Source organism: Rattus norvegicus, chromosome 10, assembly GCF_036323735.1.
Source record: "Rattus norvegicus strain BN/NHsdMcwi chromosome 10, GRCr8, whole genome shotgun sequence".
Lineage (NCBI taxonomy): Eukaryota > Metazoa > Chordata > Mammalia > Rodentia > Muridae > Rattus > Rattus norvegicus.
In genome coordinates this window covers 73,059,896-73,083,850 of record NC_086028.1, presented here as the reverse complement: position 1 = coordinate 73,083,850, position 23,955 = coordinate 73,059,896, and the positions used below count along the sequence as shown (strand labels likewise).

At 54.1% G+C, this 23,955-nt stretch overlaps 1 protein-coding gene across 7 annotated transcripts in view; it reads right to left on the bottom strand.

The window, feature by feature from the left end:
* Positions 1 to 210: 210 nt before the first annotated feature.
* Tspoap1 (TSPO associated protein 1) overlaps positions 211 to 23,955 on the bottom strand; it is a 30,227-nt gene continuing 6,482 nt past the window's right edge. The window contains exons 2-32 of one of the 7 annotated variants that reach the window (NM_001419563.1): positions 23,435 to 23,542; positions 23,073 to 23,201; positions 22,379 to 22,558; positions 21,658 to 21,843; positions 20,350 to 20,427; positions 20,180 to 20,263; positions 19,864 to 19,953; positions 19,577 to 19,699; positions 19,243 to 19,347; positions 17,594 to 17,644; positions 17,250 to 17,270; positions 16,409 to 16,613; positions 15,668 to 15,840; positions 14,474 to 14,589; positions 14,102 to 14,211; positions 10,957 to 11,787; positions 10,650 to 10,801; positions 9,961 to 10,326; positions 9,637 to 9,876; positions 9,000 to 9,185; positions 7,632 to 8,471; positions 6,934 to 7,033; positions 6,684 to 6,835; positions 5,906 to 6,074; positions 5,180 to 5,251; positions 4,796 to 4,828; positions 4,521 to 4,624; positions 4,361 to 4,432; positions 4,037 to 4,141; positions 3,360 to 3,421; positions 211 to 1,344 (exon numbers count right to left, since the gene is read on the bottom strand). In NM_001419563.1, coding sequence (NP_001406492.1) covers positions 3,392 to 3,421; positions 4,037 to 4,141; positions 4,361 to 4,432; positions 4,521 to 4,624; positions 4,796 to 4,828; positions 5,180 to 5,251; positions 5,906 to 6,074; positions 6,684 to 6,835; positions 6,934 to 7,033; positions 7,632 to 8,471; positions 9,000 to 9,185; positions 9,637 to 9,876; positions 9,961 to 10,326; positions 10,650 to 10,801; positions 10,957 to 11,787; positions 14,102 to 14,211; positions 14,474 to 14,589; positions 15,668 to 15,840; positions 16,409 to 16,613; positions 17,250 to 17,270; positions 17,594 to 17,644; positions 19,243 to 19,347; positions 19,577 to 19,699; positions 19,864 to 19,953; positions 20,180 to 20,263; positions 20,350 to 20,427; positions 21,658 to 21,843; positions 22,379 to 22,558; positions 23,073 to 23,201; positions 23,435 to 23,542 — 5,211 coding nt within the window. In that variant the 3' untranslated portion in view covers positions 211 to 1,344; positions 3,360 to 3,391. The other 6 variants (XM_017597684.3, XM_213427.10, XM_017597680.3 and 3 more) reach the window with 6 other exon arrangements.

The following is a 23,955-nucleotide window of genomic DNA, read 5'->3' as shown; positions in this document are numbered from 1 at the left end:
CTGTAATCACTTTCTAGGGTGCTTCTCCTCCACCGGCCTACCCTGCCTCACAGCCCAGGGACTCAGAAAGGTTCGGGAGGCACTCGGTGGTGATTAGTTTTGGTCTCAGCTGCCCTTCAAGGTGAGCTTCTGGGTGTTGAAGTCATGGATCCAAAGTCATCAACCTGACCCGTCCCTCTACGGAGTCTTTTGCCCAGGCAGAGCCCAGAATCAATTTTGTGAAAATAGACTTTATTATAGTAAAATGTCTTTTTAAACAAATGCCCCCACCATCCAACACCCCTGGAGACCAGGGTAGGGGTGAGGGTTCAATCAAACATCTCCCACCACAGCAAAGAAAACATGCAAAGAGACTCGCCCAGACAAGGGGAGGAGGATGGGATGGTTAGAGTAAGGGGAGACACCCCTACCCACTCCGAACAGGGAATGTATGAAAATAGCTGTATAAATCCGTCCTTTCTCTCAGCCCCTGGACCCCAAAGGGACTGGAAGAAAATGATGCAAGAGAGAAGTTGAATCCAATGAGCAAAATAAGGCAAACCCAACTCCTGCTTTCTGCCCCCTGGTCCCCTGGGTTTGGGGGGATAGGATCACACAGAGGCCAGGTGGCCTGGGCAGGGAGGGGTGGAGCACTATGGGGTGGGGTCAGGCCCGCTTTGGCATGGCCTTTCTCCTCCCCTGGCCTGTGGGGTGAAGCAGATGGAGGAGCTGGACTGAGGCACTGAGTATGTACATATATACATGGCTCTGCCCCTGCCCCAGGGGACAGTCCAGTGCAAACGAGGACAGCCAGAGCCATCCTTAGAGTGGTCCCTGTCTCCACCCAGGGCCTATCCTTGGAGCAGAAGACCAAGAAGGAACCTACAGAACAAGGTAGGAAATCAGGAGTAGATTAGGAGGACAGACTGGGAATCCAGAGGCGTGGGTCCAGTCCTGATCTGACAGTGCTTGGTGCTTGATTACTTACTCTGGGGCTCAGTTCCCCGCTGGAAGAGCCCATCTAGAGGGCTCCTTACTAAAGATGCAGTCACTCCACCCTCACCAGGTCCCCTGGATCCCTTTGAGTGCCAGTTTGCTCAGAGAACAGGAGTTGGGTTTCCCTGTCCAGACACTGAGTTGATCTGGAGCTCCCAGGGGCCACGTCTGCCTGTAGGACAGATGACAGCCTCAGTCTTTTCTGGAGCCCAGCCTTTTGAGGAGTTCCTTTCCTTTGGCGAGGAGACCCTGCTTCTTCTCAGCTATGCCCTGCGACTCCCCCAGTTTGGTCTTGGAGGAACTTCCAGAGCTGAGGGCATAGTGCCAGCCTGGGGGCACTGGAGGCCCTTGTATGATGACTCTAGAGTCCTGAAATATAAGAAAGAAGGGTAAGGCCAGGGCCAGCTCCTCCTACCCAGGCCTTCGTTCCTTTGTTCTTCTGTCTCCGACCTTGTTGCTGCTGCAGACACACACACACGCACACACAGATACACACAAACACACATACTTACAGACACACACAGATACACACACTCAAAGACACACTCATAGCACACATACATACAGATACACTTATACATACACACACATACAGACACACTCACAAGACACACACACAAGACACTACAGATACACACACACATACAGTACACACAGACAGACAGACATACTCACAAGGCACACTCACAAGACACATACAGATACACATACACTTACACATACACACACATACAGATACACACAGACAGACAGACATACTCACAAGGCACACTCAGAAGACACATACAGATACACTATACTCACACATACACACACATACAGATACACACAGACAGACACACTCACAAGACATACACACATATGGATACACACACATACAGTACACACAGACAGACACACAAGGCATACACACACATACTGATACACACATACAGACAGACACACTCACAAGACACATACAGATACACACATACAGACAGACACACTCACAAGATACACGCACACACAAACGTAGCATGGAGGTGAAGGGAGATGATAATGAGACCCTGCTTACAGAAGGACATCCCATGGGACAGGATCTGAGCTCTGCTTTGTCACTGGTAGCTCTGGATGAGCCCCTTCCTTTCCCTGGGCCCTCACTGTAGGTGCCAAGCTGAGCCACCTTCTCACACACCATCTATCGCTCCACCCAGGGAGGAAGAGCTAAGACAAAGAGACTTAGAGGTAGGAACACCCTCACAGACAAAAAGACAGGCCCACCTCCATCAAAGCAGTAGGCACAGTGCTCCAGGGGTCTTTGGAGAACCAAGCCAGGGAGAGAGAGTGAGGCTCTGCCCTGAATGGCCCCTGAGGGGACTCTCAGGCAGCCCCTCCCTGGGCACCTTCTTGATAACCCTCCTCCCTGCTCAACCCACAGTGCTGAGTCTCCTCCTGATCAGGTCCATCAGGCAGTGCTCTCTGGTGACCTGAGGGCAGGAAATCGGGCCAACCCAGTAGTCACCAGGAAACTATTCCCAAATGAACGTCACCTGGACCTGGGCACAGCCTTATCAACTCTTGCAATGAAACCGCATTTTCTCATTTCTCTCTCTCCAGCCCCCACTGCTTCCAAGAGCTTGGCAGGTTCCTGGCCAAAACCAGCCATGGAGCCCAGACTAGAGCTGAGGGACTGGGTACACAACCAAACCTATTACTGCTGCCACCATCATGGATGAAATGGCCGAGGAAACAAAAGGTCGTACAGAGCGAGTCTGTCCAGTCCTAAGGGACAATACATTTACAGCCAAGGCTCATGGTCACTCCTAACCCTCTCCTGGGAGGGAGAGGAGGCTGGGGAAACAAAAGAAGGGTTCACTGAACCCCAAACAAGAATAGCTCGAGGATGCCTACAGATTTCAACGATCAAGTTCTCCCTTTTATCCTAAGCAAAGAGACTTAGGAGACAGGAATAAAAGCAGATATTCTAAAAGTGATATTCTAAGCTTGAATCACTGAGGACCAGGGTGGGAAGACTATTATTACTGGTGACATTACTGTGCCACTTCCCTGTCACCAATAATAATCGCAATATTATAATACCACAGCCCTATAGTATCATAATATCACTGAGTCAGAACGTGAGTGTTACACCATGTTCTATAAGCTGCGTGACAACATGAGGAGTCAGCTAAGTGCATATGCTTAGGATGACATGCCACCCCGTGACAGCTAGCTGGCACTGCCCGGGGTAAAGGCAAGGCAGGGAGAGTGGAGATCCCATACCCACACCTGGCTCATGGCAAGATCTCCCTCCCCCACTCATCAGCTCCACTTGAGATGAAGTCTAGTGAGGTGAGGTGGGGAATGGAGGATGCATGAGACACGGACGCCAATCCCCCACTTACATGTTGCTCTCTCTACAAATATCTATCTCCATCTAGCACTGGACTCGTCTCCTCCTCGTTCTCTGAGAACAGGGAACAAAGAGAGGAGATGGGTTACCAACAGGCCTGCGTGCTCTCCGTCGGTCGCCAAGGGGCTCAGGTACCTCGTGGCCCCGGCTTGACACAGCCTTTGTGTTTGTAGCCACTGAATGGGGTTTCTAGTGGAAGCTTGGCCTCTCCTCGCCCTTCTTGCTCTCTGAGTCTGGACACTTAATTGCATTCTACCCATCCCAAGGACACCCATGTAGAGAGGACCTAAGTAGTTAGGCCTTGCAGGGCAACTGGCTTCACATGGTACCCTGGAGGCACCCGGACCTAGCAAGGTGGGAGCACCCTGCATAACGGGCTAGTGGCAGAGGTCCTTCTCCATGGGGCTCCTCACTTGCATCCACCCCGGGTATCATCAGTTGGGTCAGACGGCCTGAGAAGCAGGGTCCCTGCCATGCCATCACTGTTCTGCAGAAAGGGACATATAGGAGGAAAGGGTGGCCTAGTGGAGCCCTCCTCTGCTGGGGCACTTAGTGTTTCTCTGTATCATGGACTCGGGCCTCCGAGAATCTCCACCATACTATACCAGACCCAGCACACCAGCAGGGTAGAGAGGAAATGCTGATTTGGCAGCTCAGCTCCTCACTAACCTGACTCTCAGCTTGAGATGTCCCAGAGTCTAGGCCGCCTGCCTCAGGCCCAGGGCCCTCCAGGAAGTTGGATGGAACCAGGCCCCTTTGTCCATTCAGTTCCCCCTGAGGAGGAGATGCTGATGAGACTGAGAAGTTCCCAGTCCGGTCCCTCGACCCTGAGACCCTGGCGAGCACTCTGAGGCCAGTATCAGCACTAAAGGAAGTAATTGGGCTCCTTCCTCCAGCCTTCTGTGAGAAAGGCTTGCTCCTATGCCTGCCCAGCCGGAGTGAGCCGGAGAAGGGGAGTACAGTACAGCTTCTTTCCCCCCATGAGGATCTTACATAGTAGAAACCATCATCGTCCATATTCCCAAACACAGTAATGACATCCCCTGCTCGGAAGGGCAGCTCTGCCTGTGAAAAGAGCAAGGGGCAGACATCAGACCTGGGAAGGCCTTGGGACCCCACTCCCCAACACGGGGCATCATCTGTAGGCTCTCACCTCCACATCCATGTTGGGGGAGTTCTCCCGAGGGTTGTAGTCGAATGCAGCCACCATAGGTCGGGAGGTTTTCAGGGCAGCAGAATGGATCAGCTTAGGAGGACCTGTAGAGGGAGGGAAGAGGCTCCTGATCTCTTCCATACACTGTCTTCTACACGGAAGTCCTGTGGCCACCACCCCCAAACCCCACCACCACTCCACTGTCCGCACTTGAAGAGTGCGGCCTGCCTATCCCACCTCTCCCCAGACACCCTCGCCCAGAGATGGCGCCTCACCTGGACAGAGCTGTGCAGGATCTTCCAGCTCCACTGTGGACAGAAGGTACCTCTGAGTCCTGCTTGCCTTTCCCTCTTTGTCCCAGGCTGGGGTGGTGCGGGACAGACAGATTCCTCACCCTCCCCGTGAAGGGCCCAGGGGGAGAGATACTCAGAACATCAGCACAAGCCTTTGGTTCAGTACTGAACTGGGACCCAGAGCCAGGAAGCAACACGCTTCAGGGTACACAGAGCCACAACAACCCCCCACTGGAGCTGGTAGACGGGGTTGGGGGGTCTGCTTTAATCCTTCCGACTATTCAAAATCCTACAGGTGTCACATGGTGCCACCACACCCCAACCCACACGAGGGGCCATAGGTAGCACAGGATGTTGGGGTCTTACCTTTCTTGGACCGGCGAGGCTTGGGGGGAGGCCCAGGTGTGTGGGCTGAGGGGTACACAGAGGGACCGTTCCCTGATGGAGGAAGGTAGATAGATCTAAGAGAGAAACTGAGGCAGGAGTCGGGGAATAGGGCAGGCTAGAGGCCACTCCCAGAGCTCCCTCGTCCTGGTTGTCCTGTTTTGCAATGCTGTGAATCCAGTGCAGGACTTTGCATATTAGGCAGGAGCTCTAAGTCATGCTCCTACCCTCTGAGCTTTCTGAGCTAATGTCTTTCCTCCCTTTTATTTTATTTGCATCTTGTACATGAGTTCACTTAAGGACCTGCGCCTCATATGTGCAATAAGAGGGAAACTGACTGTCAGGGCCTAAATTGCATCTTTTTAATCACTTCAACAGGCAACACCCTGGGGCCAGCTGCAGGAAGGTGAGGGGCGGGGGAAGCTACGCTGGGCTCCAGTGGCTTCACCAAACGCAGGACAAAGGAGGCATCTGGAGCCATCACAGACCAAAGAATCTCTCAAGGATGGGGCCGGGTTAAAACTAAGCATGGGGGGCTGGGGATTTAGCTCAGTGGTAGAGCGCTTGCCTAGCAAGCACAAGGCCCTGGGTTCGGTCCCCAGCTCTGAAAAAAACAAACAAACAAACAAACAAACAAAAAAAAAAAAAAAAAAAAAAAAAACTAAGCATGGGTGGTAATGGGTGAGGAACAGCAGCAGCAGGTCATACCCGAGCCCTGGGTGAGGACATTTGGGGGCAAGAAACCTCGCTGGAGCAGCTGTTGTCTCCCTATTGGAGTGTCCACAGCCACCTCGGCCACCATGTTGCAGGGGATGTAGCCTGTGCGGCCCCCACTTTCGCCCCGGTAGAAACCATCAGCGTCTTTGTCTCCAAACACCTGGAAGCGAAGACAGGGAGTCTCAATATTACTTCTGGCCTCTCCATGCACCCCAGTCCTGATGCCTGGTGGCACCCCACTTAGAACTGCAGAGGAATGCTCTCCTCTGCAGACTGGAGCAGAGGAGAAGGCACGAGCTAAGATGTAGGACTAAGAGGAACTTGAGAAAGTCCTCAGTATCTCCTCCTCCGGCTGTCTACACAACCTTTATCTCAAAGTACCCCAGGCTGGATCTCCAGCCCCAGAGCACGGCAAAAAGCCTTCCATCAATACTTGGGGGAATAATAAAAATGCTAATATCAACCAGCAGATCGTCCCACTGTGCTGACCATATGGCACATTGAAGCACTGCGTGTACACTGAATCATTCACTCTGCAGGCAACTCTGGAAGTCACAAGAACCATTCCCACTCTACCACAGAGGAAACCGGGGCCGGGGAGGTTCTACAAGCTATTCAAAGCTACATAGGCAGAAGCAGAGTCCGAATCCAGCCATCAGACTCTAGAAAGCCATTCTCTCTGACCCTCCCTCAACTCTATGCAAGAGGAAGTTCAGAGAAGATTCTGGCTAGAGACTGGAGCTCTGTCCCCATGGGGTGAGTCGGTCACCTTGAGGATCTGGCCCTCCCTGAAGGGCAGTTCCTCTTCTCCAGCATCAGGGTTCGGTGACATTGAAATAGGGTCATAGTCAAACAGAGCCACAAAGACCCTCAAGGGTAGGTCTTGATGAGATGGTGCTTCTTGGGGGCTCCTTGGAGGGGCTGTGGAGAGGGTTAGGGACACAGCAGTGACTTAGCGAGCTCCATCCAAGGTAGGAAAAAGCTCCCTTAGATCCATCCCGGCCACATCAGGTGCTCACCCAGCTCAGTGGTACCAGTCCTAAGCACCCGGGCCCCTCTCCTCTGGGGTCCTCTCCGCCCAGAGTTGTCCTGCCCTCTGGACTCCCCAGTTTCTGTTGCCTGCAAAGAGAGGGCAACAGAGGGCAGAGGTGACAGTCTATCCCCTGTAGTGGCCCACGCTCCCCGGCTCTGGCCCCGGCAGCAGCGTAAGCAACACGTCAGAACAGGAGCACAGAATTCCTCTCCAGGGGCCTGGCCCAGCCTCACGAGGCACCAGACGCCTCCACGACGGGAGGACGGGCAGGAGGTGCCCGGCTCCCCAATGGATGAGTGCAGTAGAGGGGTCTGAGGTGGCCAAGGAGAATGTGAGAGGACAGTCTCCCATCAGCATCAGGGCTGGTGACTCTCTGGACATGGCATCACAGTCAAGTGTTCTGAAGACACGACTAGCTACTCAAAGGAAGGGGCCACCCTGCCCAAGGTGGCATGTGCGGGCAGCCAGTGATAACAGAATAGTGTGCATCCCAGTTCCGTTCAGCAGAAGCAGAAAGCAGTGGAATGTAGGTGGGAGGAGACAGGTGAGGCAGCCCGGAGGCCCCGCCCCAGCTCTGCTGATGGAGGTGGCAGCGCGTGGAATGGGAGTGGCTGGTGGGCAGCAAGCAGAACCACCAGGCAGCAGCAGGCAGGGGGCCGCCCAAAGCGGGGAGTGGGCACAGACCCGGGAGGGCGGCTCCTTGGTTCGGCCAATCGCACTGTGGCCTCTCCGCTCTGGTTCCCCTTTCTCCCAGGCCGGGAGGCGCAGGTAGGTGTTGGAGCCCGAATTGACCTTCACAGGTCCCCTGGGCCTTCCTACGGCCGCTGTGCCCCAGGCCTCCCCATCTGTGGGGTAACAGGAGCTGCTGATGCTGACACCCCCGCTGCCCACCTCCTGTTCATCCTCAGAATCATACTCAATGCTGATCTCCAAACACTTTGGAGAGAGGCAGCTGACCAAGCTGGATTCTGGAGCAGGGCCACGGGGACACCTCCGGGAAAGACCCGGCCGCCCTCTCCCACCAGGCTCCTGTCCAACCCTGGTGCCTTCAATCACAGGGAGGCTGCCCCTGTCCCGTGGAGGGACTGGTCGGGCAGAGGTCTGGGGCCCGCCATTGCCAAGAAGCCGGCTGCAATGTTCTCGGGGGTCCTGAGGTCGTTTGCGGTTTGGGAGTTTCTCAGGGGAACAACCTCCTCTCCTCCGGCTGTTTCCACCAACTACTCCTAGCACATCCTCCAGGTGCTCCCTGGCCCCGGAGAGCTCAGGAGACAAGGGACATAGGCCAGGTCCCTGGGGCTGACTGCTCTCACAGTCCAGACCTAGCAATGCACGTTCAGGCTGGCTAGGGTCTTGGGAAGAGCTGCTGGGCCCTGGTTTCCCCAGCCCTTCCTCCTCATCCTCCTCTTCTTCCTCCTCGGGGATGCTGAACAGCTTCTTGCTGCACAGCCGCTGGAGAGGCAACTCCAGTATCTGCTCCAAGATCTCCTCGTCGCTGTCAGTCTCACAAGAGGGGTCTGGCTGGGGCTGGGAGTGGGGAGAAGAGAGCGGCAAGGAAAAGACATCCACGATAAAGATGAGAGGTCTGGGACCTTTGCCCTTCAACGAGGGCCTGGGGTTGGGGCCACACACCCAGCCCTCCCTTAGCTTCCTGCCAAGAGGAAGGAATCAGAGGGACAGTGGTTGGACCAAAGTCATACACATGTCCAGACTGAACAGAGGAGGCGTAGGTCCCTGCGGGGCAATAGCATGAGAAAGCAAGCCGGGGCAGTCAGAGAGAATTCTCCATTCCCTCCCCGGAGCCTCCCAGCACAAGGCTCTGTCTGAGGTTTCCCAGGACTAGGATGCTACATCTGGGAGACTAAGAGAAAGAATGAAACGTGCTCCCCTCCCCCACTCCCCAGCAGGGCAGCCGCCCTGAGCCTCTTCACATCCAGCCTTTAGGATTGGACCCAGGCCACACACCTAGACTTGCTGGAGCAGCTGCCACGGGAGTGGAGACCTGTGGAGCACATGAGGTCTGGGACCCACCAGCCCCCACTCCCACCCCATTACCTTGGCTCCATTCTCCCCGATGCTGTTGCCAGCAACCTGCTTCTGGAAAGAACAAGGCCTGGAACCCAGTTCCTCTTCCTCTTCCTCCTCTTCCTCTTCTTCCTGGATGTCTGATAAGTCTGAGTTGCGGCTGTGATCCACAAGGGAATTCACCAGGTGAACTCCAAGCTCTGACATACCTTCTTTCTGTAAAAGGCAAGGCAGGTGCTTAACAGCTGCCACCCTAATACTCAGAAGGTTACAGCAAGAGGGTGACGACGCACCTAAGCTAGAGTAAGTTCATGCTGGACTACAGAGTGAGTGTGTCGTGCCCCCCCCCCAAATAGGAATATCAAATGGGAAAAAAAAGGGCAGAGTTAAAAAGGAAAATCAGGAAGGGCTCTAGGAAGGGTCAGCCCCAACCAGAATCATAAAGGGTCCCTGGACAGAGAAGGGGAGAGCCATGGCTAGAACACACAATGGTAGGTGTGGGGGAAGGTAATGCAGAAAGCGAAACATGTAACAAAATCAAGAAAAATGCAACAAAGAAGCAGAAACACAATGCAAGGGAGGGCATCCGAGCCAGGCCAGAGAGAGGACAAACACAGGGAGCTAACGAGGTTAAGTCTTTATTCTACACAGCATGTCCCAGCTATACCTCAGATCTGAGTTTCAGCTCGGAATCCAGATCTCCCCGGTGGCAGACTTCAGTACTTGGCTCCTTCTGGGTCAGTTCTTCTTGGGTAGAGCAAGGTGTGGGGCCAGCATCTCCTGAAGTGCACTCCACTGCCTGCTTAGCCAGGAAGGGAGCCACAGGGTCAGGGCCTTCCTGGCCCAGAGTTGGCTCCATAGCCCTCTTCTCTTCTGAGGTTCGATGCACAGCTGACCCAGCCTCTTCCTGCGATGGATGGCATCGAGAATGAGCTCAAACTCCAACCCTTCCTTCAATCTGCACATGACGCTTCCTGTTAAGAGTAAGTACCTGAGAGCAAGGGACCGGAGGCTCCTCTTGGGGCCCTTTGGACATCTCTGTGGAAAGGCTTGCAGGGGAATCTTGAGTTCCATGGGGGACAGGATGCCGGAGGGGAAGGCTGGTATACCCAAGCCCTGGGGAGACTGAAGCAAGGGGTGTTCTGACCTCTGGGCTTGGTCGTGGTGAGAGACAGGACATCCTGGCTGGCTGGCAGGCAGAAGCCAGGGCTGGGGCAACAGGGGCCGGGATGGAGTCAGTGGACTCGCCATGGGGTGACATAGTGCGTACAGTCACCTCGTGGCAGGCCTGCAGCAGCTGCAGCTGGGACACCTCCACCAGCACACTGCCTGCTGTGGGGGAAGCCACCTCCATAATCTATAGGGAAGAGGGAAAACAGGGAAGGGAGACTGAGAGAGCCAAGTGGAGGGGTCAGGATGGACAGCTGCTGCTAGAACACTGACAGCATTTCCCCAACCCCCTTTCTTAGTCCTCCTGACCACATGGCTTCAGAGTACAAGTATTTCAGTCCTTCGATGGCTGCCAACACCCATGCTCTTAATGGGTTTACTCTATGGTGCCCAATGGCCGGGGCTGTATATCTCTGCCAGGCCAGGAAGATAGGCTTCTAACTAAGCACAGTAAGGAAGGGCCCACATGCTGCCCCTTAGGCTTAAACAGCTGGAGTCCCCAAGCCATACCTTCTGCCCATCAGCATAGACTGCGTAGCCTGTAACCCGGACACCATTGGAGGTACCAGCAGCGTCAATGGTAACAGGGAGCCAGCTGATCATTACAATTCCAGGAGAGGGTCCTGGTTCAGCCTGTACATCCAGAGGGGCGTCAGGCAGGCCTGGGAGAGGTGGGGCACAAGAAGAAGCAAAGTAGGGTTCTCCCTGACAGAAGTGATAGCCCATCCCTGAGAACGCATACAAGGCCAGTCTCCCTCTGAGCACTGGTGGCCTGGCCCCCTGGGTTCTGGGGACGTCATTATCCCCACATCCATACCTGCTGGAAGTGTGGTGAACTGCAAGGTAGCAGCTCGAAGCTCTGGCCTCTCCCAGCCTGGTTCCCAAGGCCCCTGAGATGGGATCTGAGCCTCCACTCGGGCCTGATAGAGTGTGCCAGGCCTCAGGTTACAAAAGGTTGCCCAGTAGGTGCTGGGGCGGGCAGGTGGGCACTCTTCTCCATTGAGGTAGACGGCATGGGCCAAGTTGCTATTCCCTGGCACCCAGGTGATCTCAGCAGATGTGGCTGTCAGCCGATGGATCCGTAGCTGGCTGGGTACCACCCCAGCTCCAGCACCCATAGCCAGGCAACAGCGCAGAGGATCTGAGCTGCCCTTGCTGGTTAGGGCCTGGACAGACACATGGAGGGGCCCTGCCCGCAGGTCCATATTTTCAAGCACAGCTTTGGGGGGCACCCCAGGCCCCAAGGCCTGACGAAGTTCCCCATTGACAAAGATATGGAAGCCACGTAGATCTACTCTCTCAGGAGGCAACTCCCAAGCCAGCACCACACTGTGGGCTAGCTGCTTGAGAACCGTGATATGTCGGGGGTAAGGCACAGCCAGAGGCTCACCCAGTCCCTCTGGTGGGGGGCTCAGACTGAGTTCATCTCCCGTAGCCTCCTCCTCTGGTCTGGGCTGGCTACGTCCCCCGCTGCTCTGGCCCCCACTACTGCAACCACCCCCGCCTCCACTCAGGAAACTGAGTTCAGGGCCAGAGCTATGCGATGAATCGGCCAGCTCCCGAGGGAGGGTGGACAGGAGGTCGTCATCAGACACACGCTCTACAAAGTTGGAGGGGACCAGGCCCCTTCGGCCATCCATGAGCTCCCCTGGCAGAGGAAGGGCGGGGGAGGGGGAAGCAGGGGAAGGGTAGACAAAGAGGAAGCAAAGAAAAGCTGATCCGGTAATGTGTTCTCTCAATGGCTTCTGCTTAAGTATCTGATTCCAGTCAACCTTTACCCGCTGGTGATTTTAAGATACAAGGGCAATCAAGATTTTAATTGGATAGCTACTACCAGCTTTTGTGGGTGTGGTGACAGGGTTTTCACCCCTCAGCACGTTGACACTGTACGTATGGATCACTTAGAATGGGGATCCTTAGGGGCTGGGGATTTAGCTCAGTGGTAGAGCGCTTACCTAGGAAGCGCAAGGCCCTGGGTTCGATCCCCAGCTCCGAAAAAAAGAACCAAAAAAAAAAAAAAAAAAAAAAAAAAAAAAGAATGGGGATCCTTAGAAGCCTGGGAAGTATTGAGTTTCAGGATTTCTATGCAGCTCCCAGGTGATGCTGGCACTGTAAGGACCTGGGAGAGCATCTGTGTCCTGAAGGAATGAGTACCCAACTATTCTAGGAAAAATGTCATGATATCCATAACCCACTTTAAAGTGGACTTTTTTTTCACTTACATACAGATCAAGCAAACATGGAAGGTATAGACGGCTGTAAAATCTAGGTGGGAGGCATGTAGACATTCATAGCGCTGGGCTTTGATGTTTTGTTTCGCTTTATTCTGTTGTGATTTCATGTTGCCCAAGTTGGCCTTCACTGTGTAGCCCAGGATGACTCTGAGCTTCTGAACACACACACACACACACACACACACACCACACAAACACACACACCTCACAAACACACACACCTCACAAACACACACACCTCACAAACACACACACACCTCACAAACACACACACACCTCACAAACACACACACCTCACAAACACACACACCTCACAAACACACACACACCTCACAAACACACACACACCTCACAAACACACACACACACACACACACACACACACACACACCTCATGAGAGCTAGAGAGGACTCGGCAGTTAAGAGAGTTGGCTGCTCTTCCAGAGGACCCAGGTCCAATTCCCAGCACTCACACAGTGGCTCACAACTGTCTGTAATTCCAGTTCTAGAGGATCCGACTTCCTCACACAGACATAACATCAATCCACAGAAAAATAAAACAATCATTTTTGCCAGGCAGTTGTGATGCACACCTTTAATCCCAGCACTCAGGAGGTAGAAGCAGGCAGATCTCTACAGAGAGAACAGCCAGGGCTCCACAGAGAAATCTTATCTTGAAAAACCAAAACCAACCAACCAAACAAACAAACAAACAAACAAAAAAATAGCAACAAAACCTGAGGTGGCCGATCAGTTAAGAGCATTCGCTCACTCCTGCAGAGGACACAAGTTCAGTTCCCAGAACCCACAACGGCTCCAGAGAATCTGATGTTATCTTCCGGCCTCTACAGGTGCACACGTACAAGGTCCTAGGTACCAACCCCAGTAAGAACAAAGATCAAAACAAACAAAGAGATAAATTAAGTACAATTCTCCTGGAAGCCATTAACCTCGCTCTTCAGCATCTACTCTTATGGGGAGTTAGCTGTCTGGAATACAGAGACAGGGATCAACACTCCCAGGAGCTACCCATGGAGCCCAGGAAAGGGAGGAGGTAGGCCCCAACACTCTTGGTGTTCACTCAGATTTGACCCAGTTCCTATCCCTGCACACAGATGCAGCCTAGCTCCAAGCACACTCACTCCACAGTCTAACCTTACCACTGTCAGAGGATGCAGCTTAGAGTGCCAGCCAGTGGCACTCTGGAAGAGACTTCCGTGGCACTCATTCCTTCTGAAGGTCCTACCAGCTGACATAGTCTCAGGAAGACATCTGCCTCAACTGCATGCTCAGGCCTGTGGCTGGCTCCCTCCCTTCACGACCTGGACAGCCTCCCGGAAACTCAGTCCTGCCCTGGCTCTGACACCTACCTACCACCTGCTAAGACCATGTGGGATCTGAACATGACCCCTTCTCCCCATATCTGACTGGAGTCCAGCACCCAGTGCAGACAGATGCCTGACTGCAACTCTTTGCCAGTGTCAAACTCCGCTGCCATTCTCTGCCCGTTAGCACAAAAACGAATCTGGCCAAAGTATCCTGTGACACTCTTTCTAGCATCTGGACTGTTCGACCCTGGCCTCCTCCAGACCAATCATTTTCTCTTTTCCTGATGGCTGCCCCAAATCTCAGAGCGTTCCTTAGCCGGGCTGGATTGAGTGTGCTGAGGGGCGTAACCGGGAGGACTGAGGTCTTCAGGAGGAGGAGAATGGACAGAGTGACCCCTACCTTCAAAAAAGCCATCCTCGTCCATGTTACCATAGATGTAGATGTACTCGCCGGCTGTCAGCGGAAGCTCAGCCTCTGGGTTCTCATTGGGACCCTCAAAGGGGTTGTAGCTGTCAGGGTAGTAGCAGAGGAGGAAAACCACACTGGCTACCATTCCACCTCCAGACCCAGCTGTCATGCACCAAGCATGGTGGTGTAGTTTCTATTATAGCCAAGTCGAGCACTCACGGTACCTCAATGTACTATAAAGACAGCATCCAGCCGGGACCCGTGTACCACCCTCCACTACATCCAGGGGTCTCCATCTCCATACATATCTGTCCTCCATGTACCCCAATTCTGAGGGTGGCAGAGTGAGCAAGAGGGACCCACCTATAGCGTGCTAGGAAGACCTGGATTCTGGCTCCTCCCGAGTGGCCCTCTGGAGCTGCTGGGAGCAGGGAGACGCTGTCTACTTCCAGCTCCTCCACCTCACTGGCTGTGTCCACCTGGGGAAGGAAGAACGAGTTGGTTCCTCTCAAAGGCGTAGGGTTCAAGGTCCAAGGCCAAAGACACTGCAGGCAGAGTAGCAGAGGCTTTGAGAAGGGGGCATAGAACGTTCACTGCAAGGCCTGGACTTTCCTAAATGAGACTTGAGACAGAAGGTCTGTGAAGCACACAGCTGTTCCAGTCTGCAAGTGTGAGGACAACTTGGACCCTATTCTGAGTCCTGGCTCCAACCCAGGAAATAAAACATCTCCCAACCCGACTGATAGCCAGGTCAGAGAAGAGCAGGCATCTGTGATAAGTTGACTCCCTAAGGTAGAAACTCAGAAAGTCATCTCAATTGTAAAGAACTAGAAGCGGGAAGGAAGACACCCCTTGTTTTATCCCTGCTTCAACCCCAGGGGACTCAGAACCTAGGATCCCCTGAGGCTAGCCCAAAGCCAGTGCCATCATTCTATCCCACCAGGGGGCAGCAGAAGCCCAGGGCTGCCTTTCTGAAACTCCCGGTTAGTGGTGTTGCTTCTGGCCTGTGCCCTCCACTTTGCAGGGTTCATAGGTAGAAAGAGGGACAAGGCATCTGAAGAACTGTGGATAACGTAATAATAACCATGGCTACCATACGTTGGGTATCTCCTGGCGCCCTCACAACAATCTTGCAAGGCAGGTTTGTTACCTGACGTGTACAGATAAGGAAACCAAAGCCCAGAGACACTCTGTGTGACTTTCCTCAGACAAAGCTGGGATCTGAATCCAGAAACCTGTGTCCTTCCTCACAGAAGCAACGGTTTCCACTGTGGTTGTTCGTATGAACAGACTCATTATGTGAACCAGGCGCCAAACTGTCTCTTCCACCAAACGAGAGACTCTGGGGCCTCTCTGGACTCCAGAGAGTTTCTGCTGGTAGGCAGGCCCCAGAGAGCAGGCTCCACCTGAGTTATGCCCATGAGAGGAACCCAGAGGCCTTCTGTGTCCTAGCTTGGGGTCTGTAACCACCTAACTCCTTTCATAAGAGGTCAGGACCCACCCCTACCCCTTCCCTAAGCCAACACCCAAGCCCAAAGGCCCTGGTCCAGCACTAACCTCTGGTGTGGGACAGGACTTGGGGCTGTTGTGGATGGACTCTGAGCGAGAAGAATTAGAAAGAGACTCCGCCTTCTTAGCTGTCCTTCGAGGGACTCCAGTAAGAGTAGCAAGAGCAGGCTCAGAAGATTTGGGGGTACAGCGTCCTGGGGAGCCCGGTGGGAGGTCAAGATCTAAAGAGAAGATGCCAATGGGTTTGGGATCTGTGTCTGAGGAGGGAGTGAGAAAATAGGGTGGAGCCTTCAGGACATGGGTGTCTGGCCTTTATACCTAGATTTCTTAATAGTAAGGGAAATCTTTGAGGAGAAACTCACTGTAATTCATATATTCACATATGTGTGTATGTGTATACATGCATATATATATACACATATATATGTATATATATGTACACACACACACACACACACACACACACACACACACACACATATATATATATATGAATTGGAGTTAGCAACATGCTGACTCCAATTGACTGGTAAAAGAGTGGAGCTAGGGCCACTACATCTGACTGACCTTTAATTCTCGACTCTTCCTAAGACCCTGATACTGACTGACAGGACTCAACTCCCAGTTCGAGGCAGACCAGCGGCCTGAGATCTTGACTTTAAGGAAGTGTGTCTTTAACATGTGAGGTGGCTTTGTATGAGTGGCTGGCCTCTAATCTTGAACTCCCTGAACTATACAAAGTCCCCAGATCTGAGGATCCCAGACCGATGTCACTGGAGGACCCCTTACCTTTGGGGCCGGACCCCTGGCAGGGCTGAGGGGAGGAGCAACAACAGTGGGGTGGTGGATGGTCTCCAAGGGCATTACATCCCAGGGCTGAAGTGAGCAAATCCAGAGGACCTGGGTGCAGACGGAAGGCCTGGAGCTCCTGTGCCAGAAGGCTGAAGCGCTCAGTTTGGCTTCGACACTGGCCCTCAAGCTCTCGAACCCGGGCCTGAAAACAAGAGCCACTATGATTGGCCAAGCCTAGCAGAGCTGTATAGTACTAGCCAGCTCTACGTAGTGCCACACTGGGCTTTAGTTTACACACGTGTCTCCGCCACCCCCAGCCTGAGCACCAACTCTCAGACACAGGCCAGTGACTCACTTGCCTCAGAATACTTATGGGCCAAAGGGATCTCCTCAGCCCATCACCACCACCACCAACACAAACTCGGGAGTTTTCTTAGCTCTGGGCCCCATCCTTCTTCTACAAGCAGTGACCCTACCCTCCAGGGAGTGGACAAGAGGTTCCCTGGGAAGCTAGGGATGTCTTTGGATAGAACTGGCCAGTTCTCATGACTTTCTCAGTGACCAGTCAAGTCTCTAGGTCAAGGGCTTGCCCACTAACAGTGTCACGGGGAACGAGAGTCAATGGGTGATGAACTTCCTCATGGTCTAAGCCAACAGGCGGGAAGACCCTGCATCTGTCAGGCTCAGTTGCAGGTTCGGGATAAGGAGACAGTCCGAGTGCCCTGTCTCAGATGTCTTAGGTCTGCCTCTGTTGGATATCAGAGTTGGTCCCTGAGGGAAGAGATATGAGAGGGGTGGGGAGGGGACACCAGAATGTGGAGGGTATCATAGACTGTACCTGCATGGAATCCAAGGTAGACTGGTGAGAAAAGAAAGCATGGAGAGATTAGAACACTTAGCTCTGTGGGTCAATAACCCAGAGGGAGGGAAATGAGGGGCCTCTGACAGATGCATGCCACTGTCAGTGCTGTGAGCTGATGCTGGTATGAAGGTCATCTCAAAGTGAAAGCAGCTTCTGAGATCAGTGACAGTGGGTGACTACTGCCACGAGACTCGAGAGCTCTGCCCCTAGGAACCCAAGCCTAAGAAATAGGCCACCAGTAAAGGGGATTCCACCCAGCCTGGGAGTATTAAGGGCCTTCCCTCCTCTCCCTCCCTCTCCTGTACACGCCAAGGCCCTACCTCCAGCAGCTGTACTGCTCCCTCATGTTCTCTCTTGGCTTCTGCCTGGGCCTACAAACAGGAAGAGGCAAAATGCCGGAATGGGGGCTTGCACAGTAGACCCAGGGTGGAAAATAAAGATGTGTGAGGGAGGAAAAGAGGGAGAGGCAAGAAAGACAAGGGAGACACAGAATAGGGAGGAAAGGAGAGAGAGTCTGGGGAGGCAGGGGCCATAGGGTTTCCTCCAGACTCTGAGCTCTACTTTAAACAGGAGCAACCCCCCTTCTGGTGGATGACCCCAGGCCAACCTGTCTGTGACTCCCTCTGAGCCTCTTTTCCCCGACTCCTGTCTTCTATCCCCTGGAATGTCAAGGTGCCCCTGGACACAAGCCACTTAATCCTCTCTGCTGTCTTCTGGACATCTCGTAACATGGCCCCAAATACCCACAAGGTCAGTCTTCTCATAGCTCCAGACTCATGTCCAGTTAGTTGTCTGTAGTGTGTCTGAATGTTTTATTATAACCTCAAACTTGCAAAACTTGAAACTCGAGGTGTCCTGTCCCCCAAAGTTGTTACCCCACCTTAGTTAAGTTTTTGTCAACTTGACACAACCTGGAGTTGCCTGGAAAGAAGGACTCTCAATTAAAGGGTTGACTTGATCAGACTGGTCTGTGGGAATGTCTGTGGGGTGCCATCTTGATTGCTAATTGATGTAGGAAGGCTCAGTCTACTGTGGGCAGCAACATTCCTACACAGGTAGCCCTAGGTTGTATAAGTGTATAAGTGGCTAGCTTAGGACCACTTGTGGTGGTGCACACCTTTAGTCCCAGCATTCTAGAGTCAGTGCCAAAAGGATCTCTGTGAATTCAAAGCTTTGCATAGAGCATTCTGGACCAGTCAGTGTAATATAGTAAGACCATGTCTCAAAAATGGGGAAAGAAAGAAAGAGAAAGGGAAGAGAAAGCTAGTCGAGCATAAGACATGGGGAAAGCCACAGAGGGAGCCCGGTAAGGAGCATTCCTCCATAGTCTCTGCTTCAGCTCCTGCCTGGACTTCTCTCAATGGTGGACTATCACCTACAAGCATAAACTAAAATTAACTCTTTCCTCCCCTAACTCACTTTTCGGTTATGGTGTCTGTCACAGCAACAGAACAGACATAGTTTACCTTCATCCTTCCCATGCTGGGGTGGGGGAGATGAAAAACGATTCTCCCTCGGATTCAAGTAAACAGGGAGTCACACAATAGGGATCTTACGTTTTATTCCCAAACTATATTTCTGGTCCGTCTACCTGTCTACCCCCACTGTTACTTGCACTCTCCTAGACCACTGTCACAGCTCTGTCATCTGCTCACCTGCTAGAGGCCACACCCAATACCCCTCCCACCAGCAGGATCTTGTGAAGTTAGGGGTTGTTTCCTGCCACGCCCTGCATAGAATTAATCTTATTTTCTAAGACAGGGTCACACCACATCACCCACACTGGCCTCCCATTCAGGACCCTCCCGTTTGGTCACTTGGCTGGTCAGGAACCCTTATTTTCCCCCCTGCTGTCTCCCCAGTGTTTAGCACATGGCAGTAGGTAGACTAAAAATGCTGTTGGATGAGTAGGTGGCAAAGTTGGGGTTCAGCCACCCAACGTCCACCCTTCCCTTGCTCCTGACCCCACCTGCTGCAGCCTCCGGACCTCCTCCTGCTTCTCCTGCAGGCTGAGCCTCGCCTGTTCATGCTCCTCCTCCAGCTGTTGCCTCCGCTGGGCCACCTCCCGCATATGCTGAAACACAAGACCAGTCAAGGATGGAGCTCCCCCACCCTCCCATTTCCATGGAAGACTCAAGACCGGGAACCTCAGCTACCACCCGCTCCAGATGCCCTCTGTTCGAACGAAAACAAAAGCTGGAAGGGACAGAGGCTGGCAGCCCCTGACCTCCCTCAGACCCTTAAGCTCCACACATGGCTTCTGGGCCCACCTTCTCTCGATGCCACCTACACAGGCCTCTCACCTTCAGCACCTGCTCCAGGCTCTCCAGCTTGCTTTGCAGGCCCTGGCTCTTCCTAAGGGCTGAGTCCCTCTCCTGTGTCACCCCCAGGAGCTGTCCCTTCAGCTCTGCATTCTCCCACTCCACCTGGAGAGGGGGGCACATTGACAGGGAGGTGTGTGTGTAAACTTTGTCCCACGTGCAACTACCCAAGGGTTGGGTGGACAGTTCCCTTCAAACTCCACCCCAAGAGGAGACCTTCAGGCCTCACTGTGTCACAACTCTCTCCAGAGATATGGTGGAAACCGAACCTGCTCCTTCTCTGTGGCTTTCCCACTAAGCCGAGAGTTCTCCTCCACCAGGCGGGCATTTTCATTCTGGGCTGCCCTCAGCTGTAGTTCCTGCGGGGTGGGGTCACACAAGTGCTGAGGAAAGGGCTGGAGCCCCCTTTTCTCAGCCTCTCATAGTGAAGGACCCTCCCTCCCAGACATGGCCTCGTACGAAAACCTGCCATGCTCAGGAAAAGATCAAGAGGATTTTGCAGTTCTTGAGGATCTGGGGGTGCAAGTGGAGCTGAGAGAGCCTGGAAGACAAAGTGGAGCTGGATCCTGGGTGACCGGAACTTACCAGCTCCTCACATCGCCTCTGCTTTTTCCTGGCTTCCTGCTCCAGGCTCTCACATTTCTTTCGCTTTTTGCAGAGCTCAGACTCCTGTGGGGTCAGAACCGAGGACCTCTCATGGGCAAAGGTACAACTGCCCAGAATTCACTGCCTCCGGCCCTCAACCTAGAACTTACCAGCTGCTGCACCCTTAGCTGTTTCTCTGGTTCCCCTAGGACCACCTGTGGGCTCTCCACATCATCCTCAAGTACGGTCTGCAAATATCCAGGAGCAGGGCCATGGCACCAGAGAACAGAATTTCAGAGCAGCCTGTCCCCAACCTAGCCTACCAATGGGAAGATCGCCCCTCATGACTGGGTCAACTATGACATCTCTGCCTAGGAAGTGGGTGAGGGGTGCTGTCTGCCCACCTCCCCCAACATCTCCAGCTGACATGGAAGGATAAAGGTTGCAGCCCTGGCTCTGTGGATCACAGTGCTTTGAGATCCCAGGACCCATGTGTGCCCTGGGAGATGGGTCCTTTATCCAGGCCAAAGCCTTCCCGTTTTAGCTTTCAGCAGCGGCACTGCTCTGCACTCAATAACTGTCCTGGACGTCCTTCAGTGACTAGCAGAGAATTAGGAGACTGCTTAGATCCCCAAGGATATATGTGGTGTCCTTAGAGCTAGGGTTCTGGATCATCCTGTCTGAGCTTGGCCTAGAGTAGTGTAAACCTAACCAGACCCTCCTGGCTTCCGCCAAGCCCACCCCCCATCAGCCTTCCATTTATCCCCGCAAACTTCAGAGGATGGATTTTGATAGGCGGTGCATCTTCCTCCATGGGTCAGTCAGACTGTGGGGCAGAGTCTGGGCAAGCAGCATTACCCCTTCCTGCACCCTGACCCCGTGGTCACTATCTGCCTTCTTTCCAGGAGGCTATAAACGCTGCCCACCTAGGGTGGTAAATAGGAGCAGGCCCCTAGGTTCTGAATATGGGGTTCAGGCCCTCCAGGCAGGAGCTGCCTAGCCCCTCACTCAATGAAGGTCTCCCATACCTGGAACTGAGTCGTATGCACCGCCCCGCCGGGATAACCCGGGCCAGGCTTGGCCGCCGGGCGGACGCTGAAGGGGGCGTCCCCGCTCTACCGCAGCTGCAGGAGGAGGCAGTGCGGGCTGGGCCCCGGGCGGCTGCCAGGGCAACCAGGGATTTGCGGCCGGGCTGTACCACTTTCGACACGGCAGGGGCGGCCAGGCTGGCCCCGTGGGGCACAAGCCTGCGGAGGGAGGAACCCCGAAACCCCCAGGGGTAGGGCGCAGCGCAGGTACCAGCACGGGAGGCTTGGGACAAGCCCCTGTTCTCTAGTCAGGAAGTCTCCCTCGACCCTGAGAAAGCGTGCGTGTCACCACGGGGTCTCCATCCGAGTATCTGGCAGGGGTAGATTCCCGGATCGCCCTGACCCCGCACCTGAGCAAACTCACACACCTGCCCTTGTGCAGGCGCTCACCTCTCCCGGGGCCCCGGGGGCCGGCGCCCCTACGCTGGAGGGGGCAGTAGAACCCTGGGACCGGGCTGGCCGGAGGGGCTCCCGCTGGTTGCGCAGGGCGATTTGCCTCTGCAGCCGCAGCACCTCCCGTTGGGACTCGCGCAGCAACCGGTCGAAGTCCCGCATATGCAGCCACTGGGGACCTTCCTGGGGTGGGGCGACCAGGAGTCGAGTCAGTCCCAGCTCGTTCCTGGCCCCCGATCACCTCCAGCAAGTCCCGTTCTCTACGCGGGAAAGTGCGCATCCTCCCATGCGTATATGGTTGGTCATATAAGCATGAGTATGCAGCCACATGCCTCCCCTGGCCCGTGGGCAGACATTCACAACAACTCGTTCACTGGACGCTCACAGTGTGCCTGCACTGTGCTAAATTTCTCGTGAACAATCCTTCACACAAGTGTGAACTATGTGTGGATTCCTACAGACAGATCCACTGGCACACAGCTTCAAGACTGGAGCAGGAAATGTCCAGGTCTGGGACTCATGAATGACTCCACCCCCTTTGATTCAGGCGCCTTTTCCCCACTCCCACCTGGGCCGTTGCCAGGGGAACCTACTCCCGAGCAGCCTCCACCTCTCCGTTTCATTTGCATCTCATTAACATCTGGTCCACATCCCACACTCCAAGCCGACATCCTTGTGTAGGATCCAGCAGCAAGAGAAGCCAAGGGCCCCTTCGCACCTTGCCCACCAGAGAGAGTCTGGCCTGCAGCTCTCTGCACTCCCGCTGCAAGGCAGCAATCTGTTTGTCCTTGGCCAACAGTGCAGTGGCTGTCTCACTGAGGTCTCGGGCTCGCTGGCGAGCTAGAGCCTTACGGCACAACTCCAAACTGGATCCGGGTCGGGGCACAGGGGCACTCACCTAGCCAGAGGTGGGGCAAAGCCAGTGGTCATCTGAGGGCTTAAGGTACACCTCCCATTCCACATCTTCCAGAGAATTGGGAAGAAATCCAGTCTGGGGCCTCAGAGAAACTGAATCCTCATTGAACCCCATCCAGGCAGTCCCCAACTAGGCTCGAAAGCGTTAACACTACATCTTAGTTTAGGCTTGAGGACACTGCTAATTCAGGGCTGCCACTATGATGGGTCTTCTCCCTGCCCCCACTCCAGCTCCACACCCCAGATGAGCTCAGCAGGAGACTGCAACTAGCTCCAGCACGTGTCTCTCCCGATTCTGCTCCCCGACTTCTCGGGAGCCTCCTCATCCATCCCTTTCCCTCTGGTAGCTCCAGACACCTCTCCAAGGCCAGCGTTCGTCTTCCTTACGAGCCCCTGGACTCTTGCTTTCCTGGGTAGTAAGTCTATGACTCCCAAGCCCAGCCTTGGTTTTCCTCTTCCCAAGTCACCCAAGCCTCCACCCCGAAGTCTGTCCTCACCACCCTCATGTTGGTTTCCTGCAGCTTCTGTGCCCTCTCCTCCAGGCGCTTGGCAATGACCGCCAGTTCAGCATTCTTCCGCTTTAGCCTCCGTACCTTCTCCTCCGTCTCTGGGAAGCTGCTTTTTCTCTGACAAAAAGTCAGCCAGAATTGGGCTGTGTAGGGAGAATCCCACAGACCCATTCCTATTACCCAAGTCCTAGGCTAGAGCCTGGGCACACAGTAAAATGGTTGGCAGTGCACAGCAAGGGTTCACTGGGGTTGGGGCATATGATTATGTCACCCGTGGGTGCCTCCCTTCTTGGAGAGATGTTTATGGGGTGATCAGGGCGCTGAGGGAGACCTCACTCTCCAGGCCTCACCAGCATCTGGTTTTCCTCCTTCAGGATGGTACAGCGCTGTTGCAGCTCTCCTAGGGCCCTCAGCAGCTCCAGATTAGGCCTGTCCCCGAAGCCTATGTTGAACTTGGCCTGACACAGGGAAGGACCAGGTACAGTGTCTCAGAAACCTACTGAACCTAGCCAGAGTCTTCCGTATGCAACATCTCCCCTCTACAACCCAAGGAGTGAAGAGGGTTCTCTCTTGCGTCCCAGGCCTTCAGAGAGCTGTACTACCAGGACCTAAGGAAAAGGGACAACCCGGTCCTCCATGTCTTCAGTGGAAGCCTCAACACCATTCTGGGACATTTCCTGCTGTTCCTCTATGCTTGCCTTTCTACCTATAGCCTTCTGGTAATGCCAGATCAAACTCCCTCTCCATCCCTCTAGATATCCTGGGTCTGTAGTGTCCCCTGCCCTCCCCTCAAGTCCTGCTTCCTTCATCCTCTTCAGGAGAACGCTCACACCCACCCACAGCATAATCTTCTTTGGCTCAGCCCAAGCAC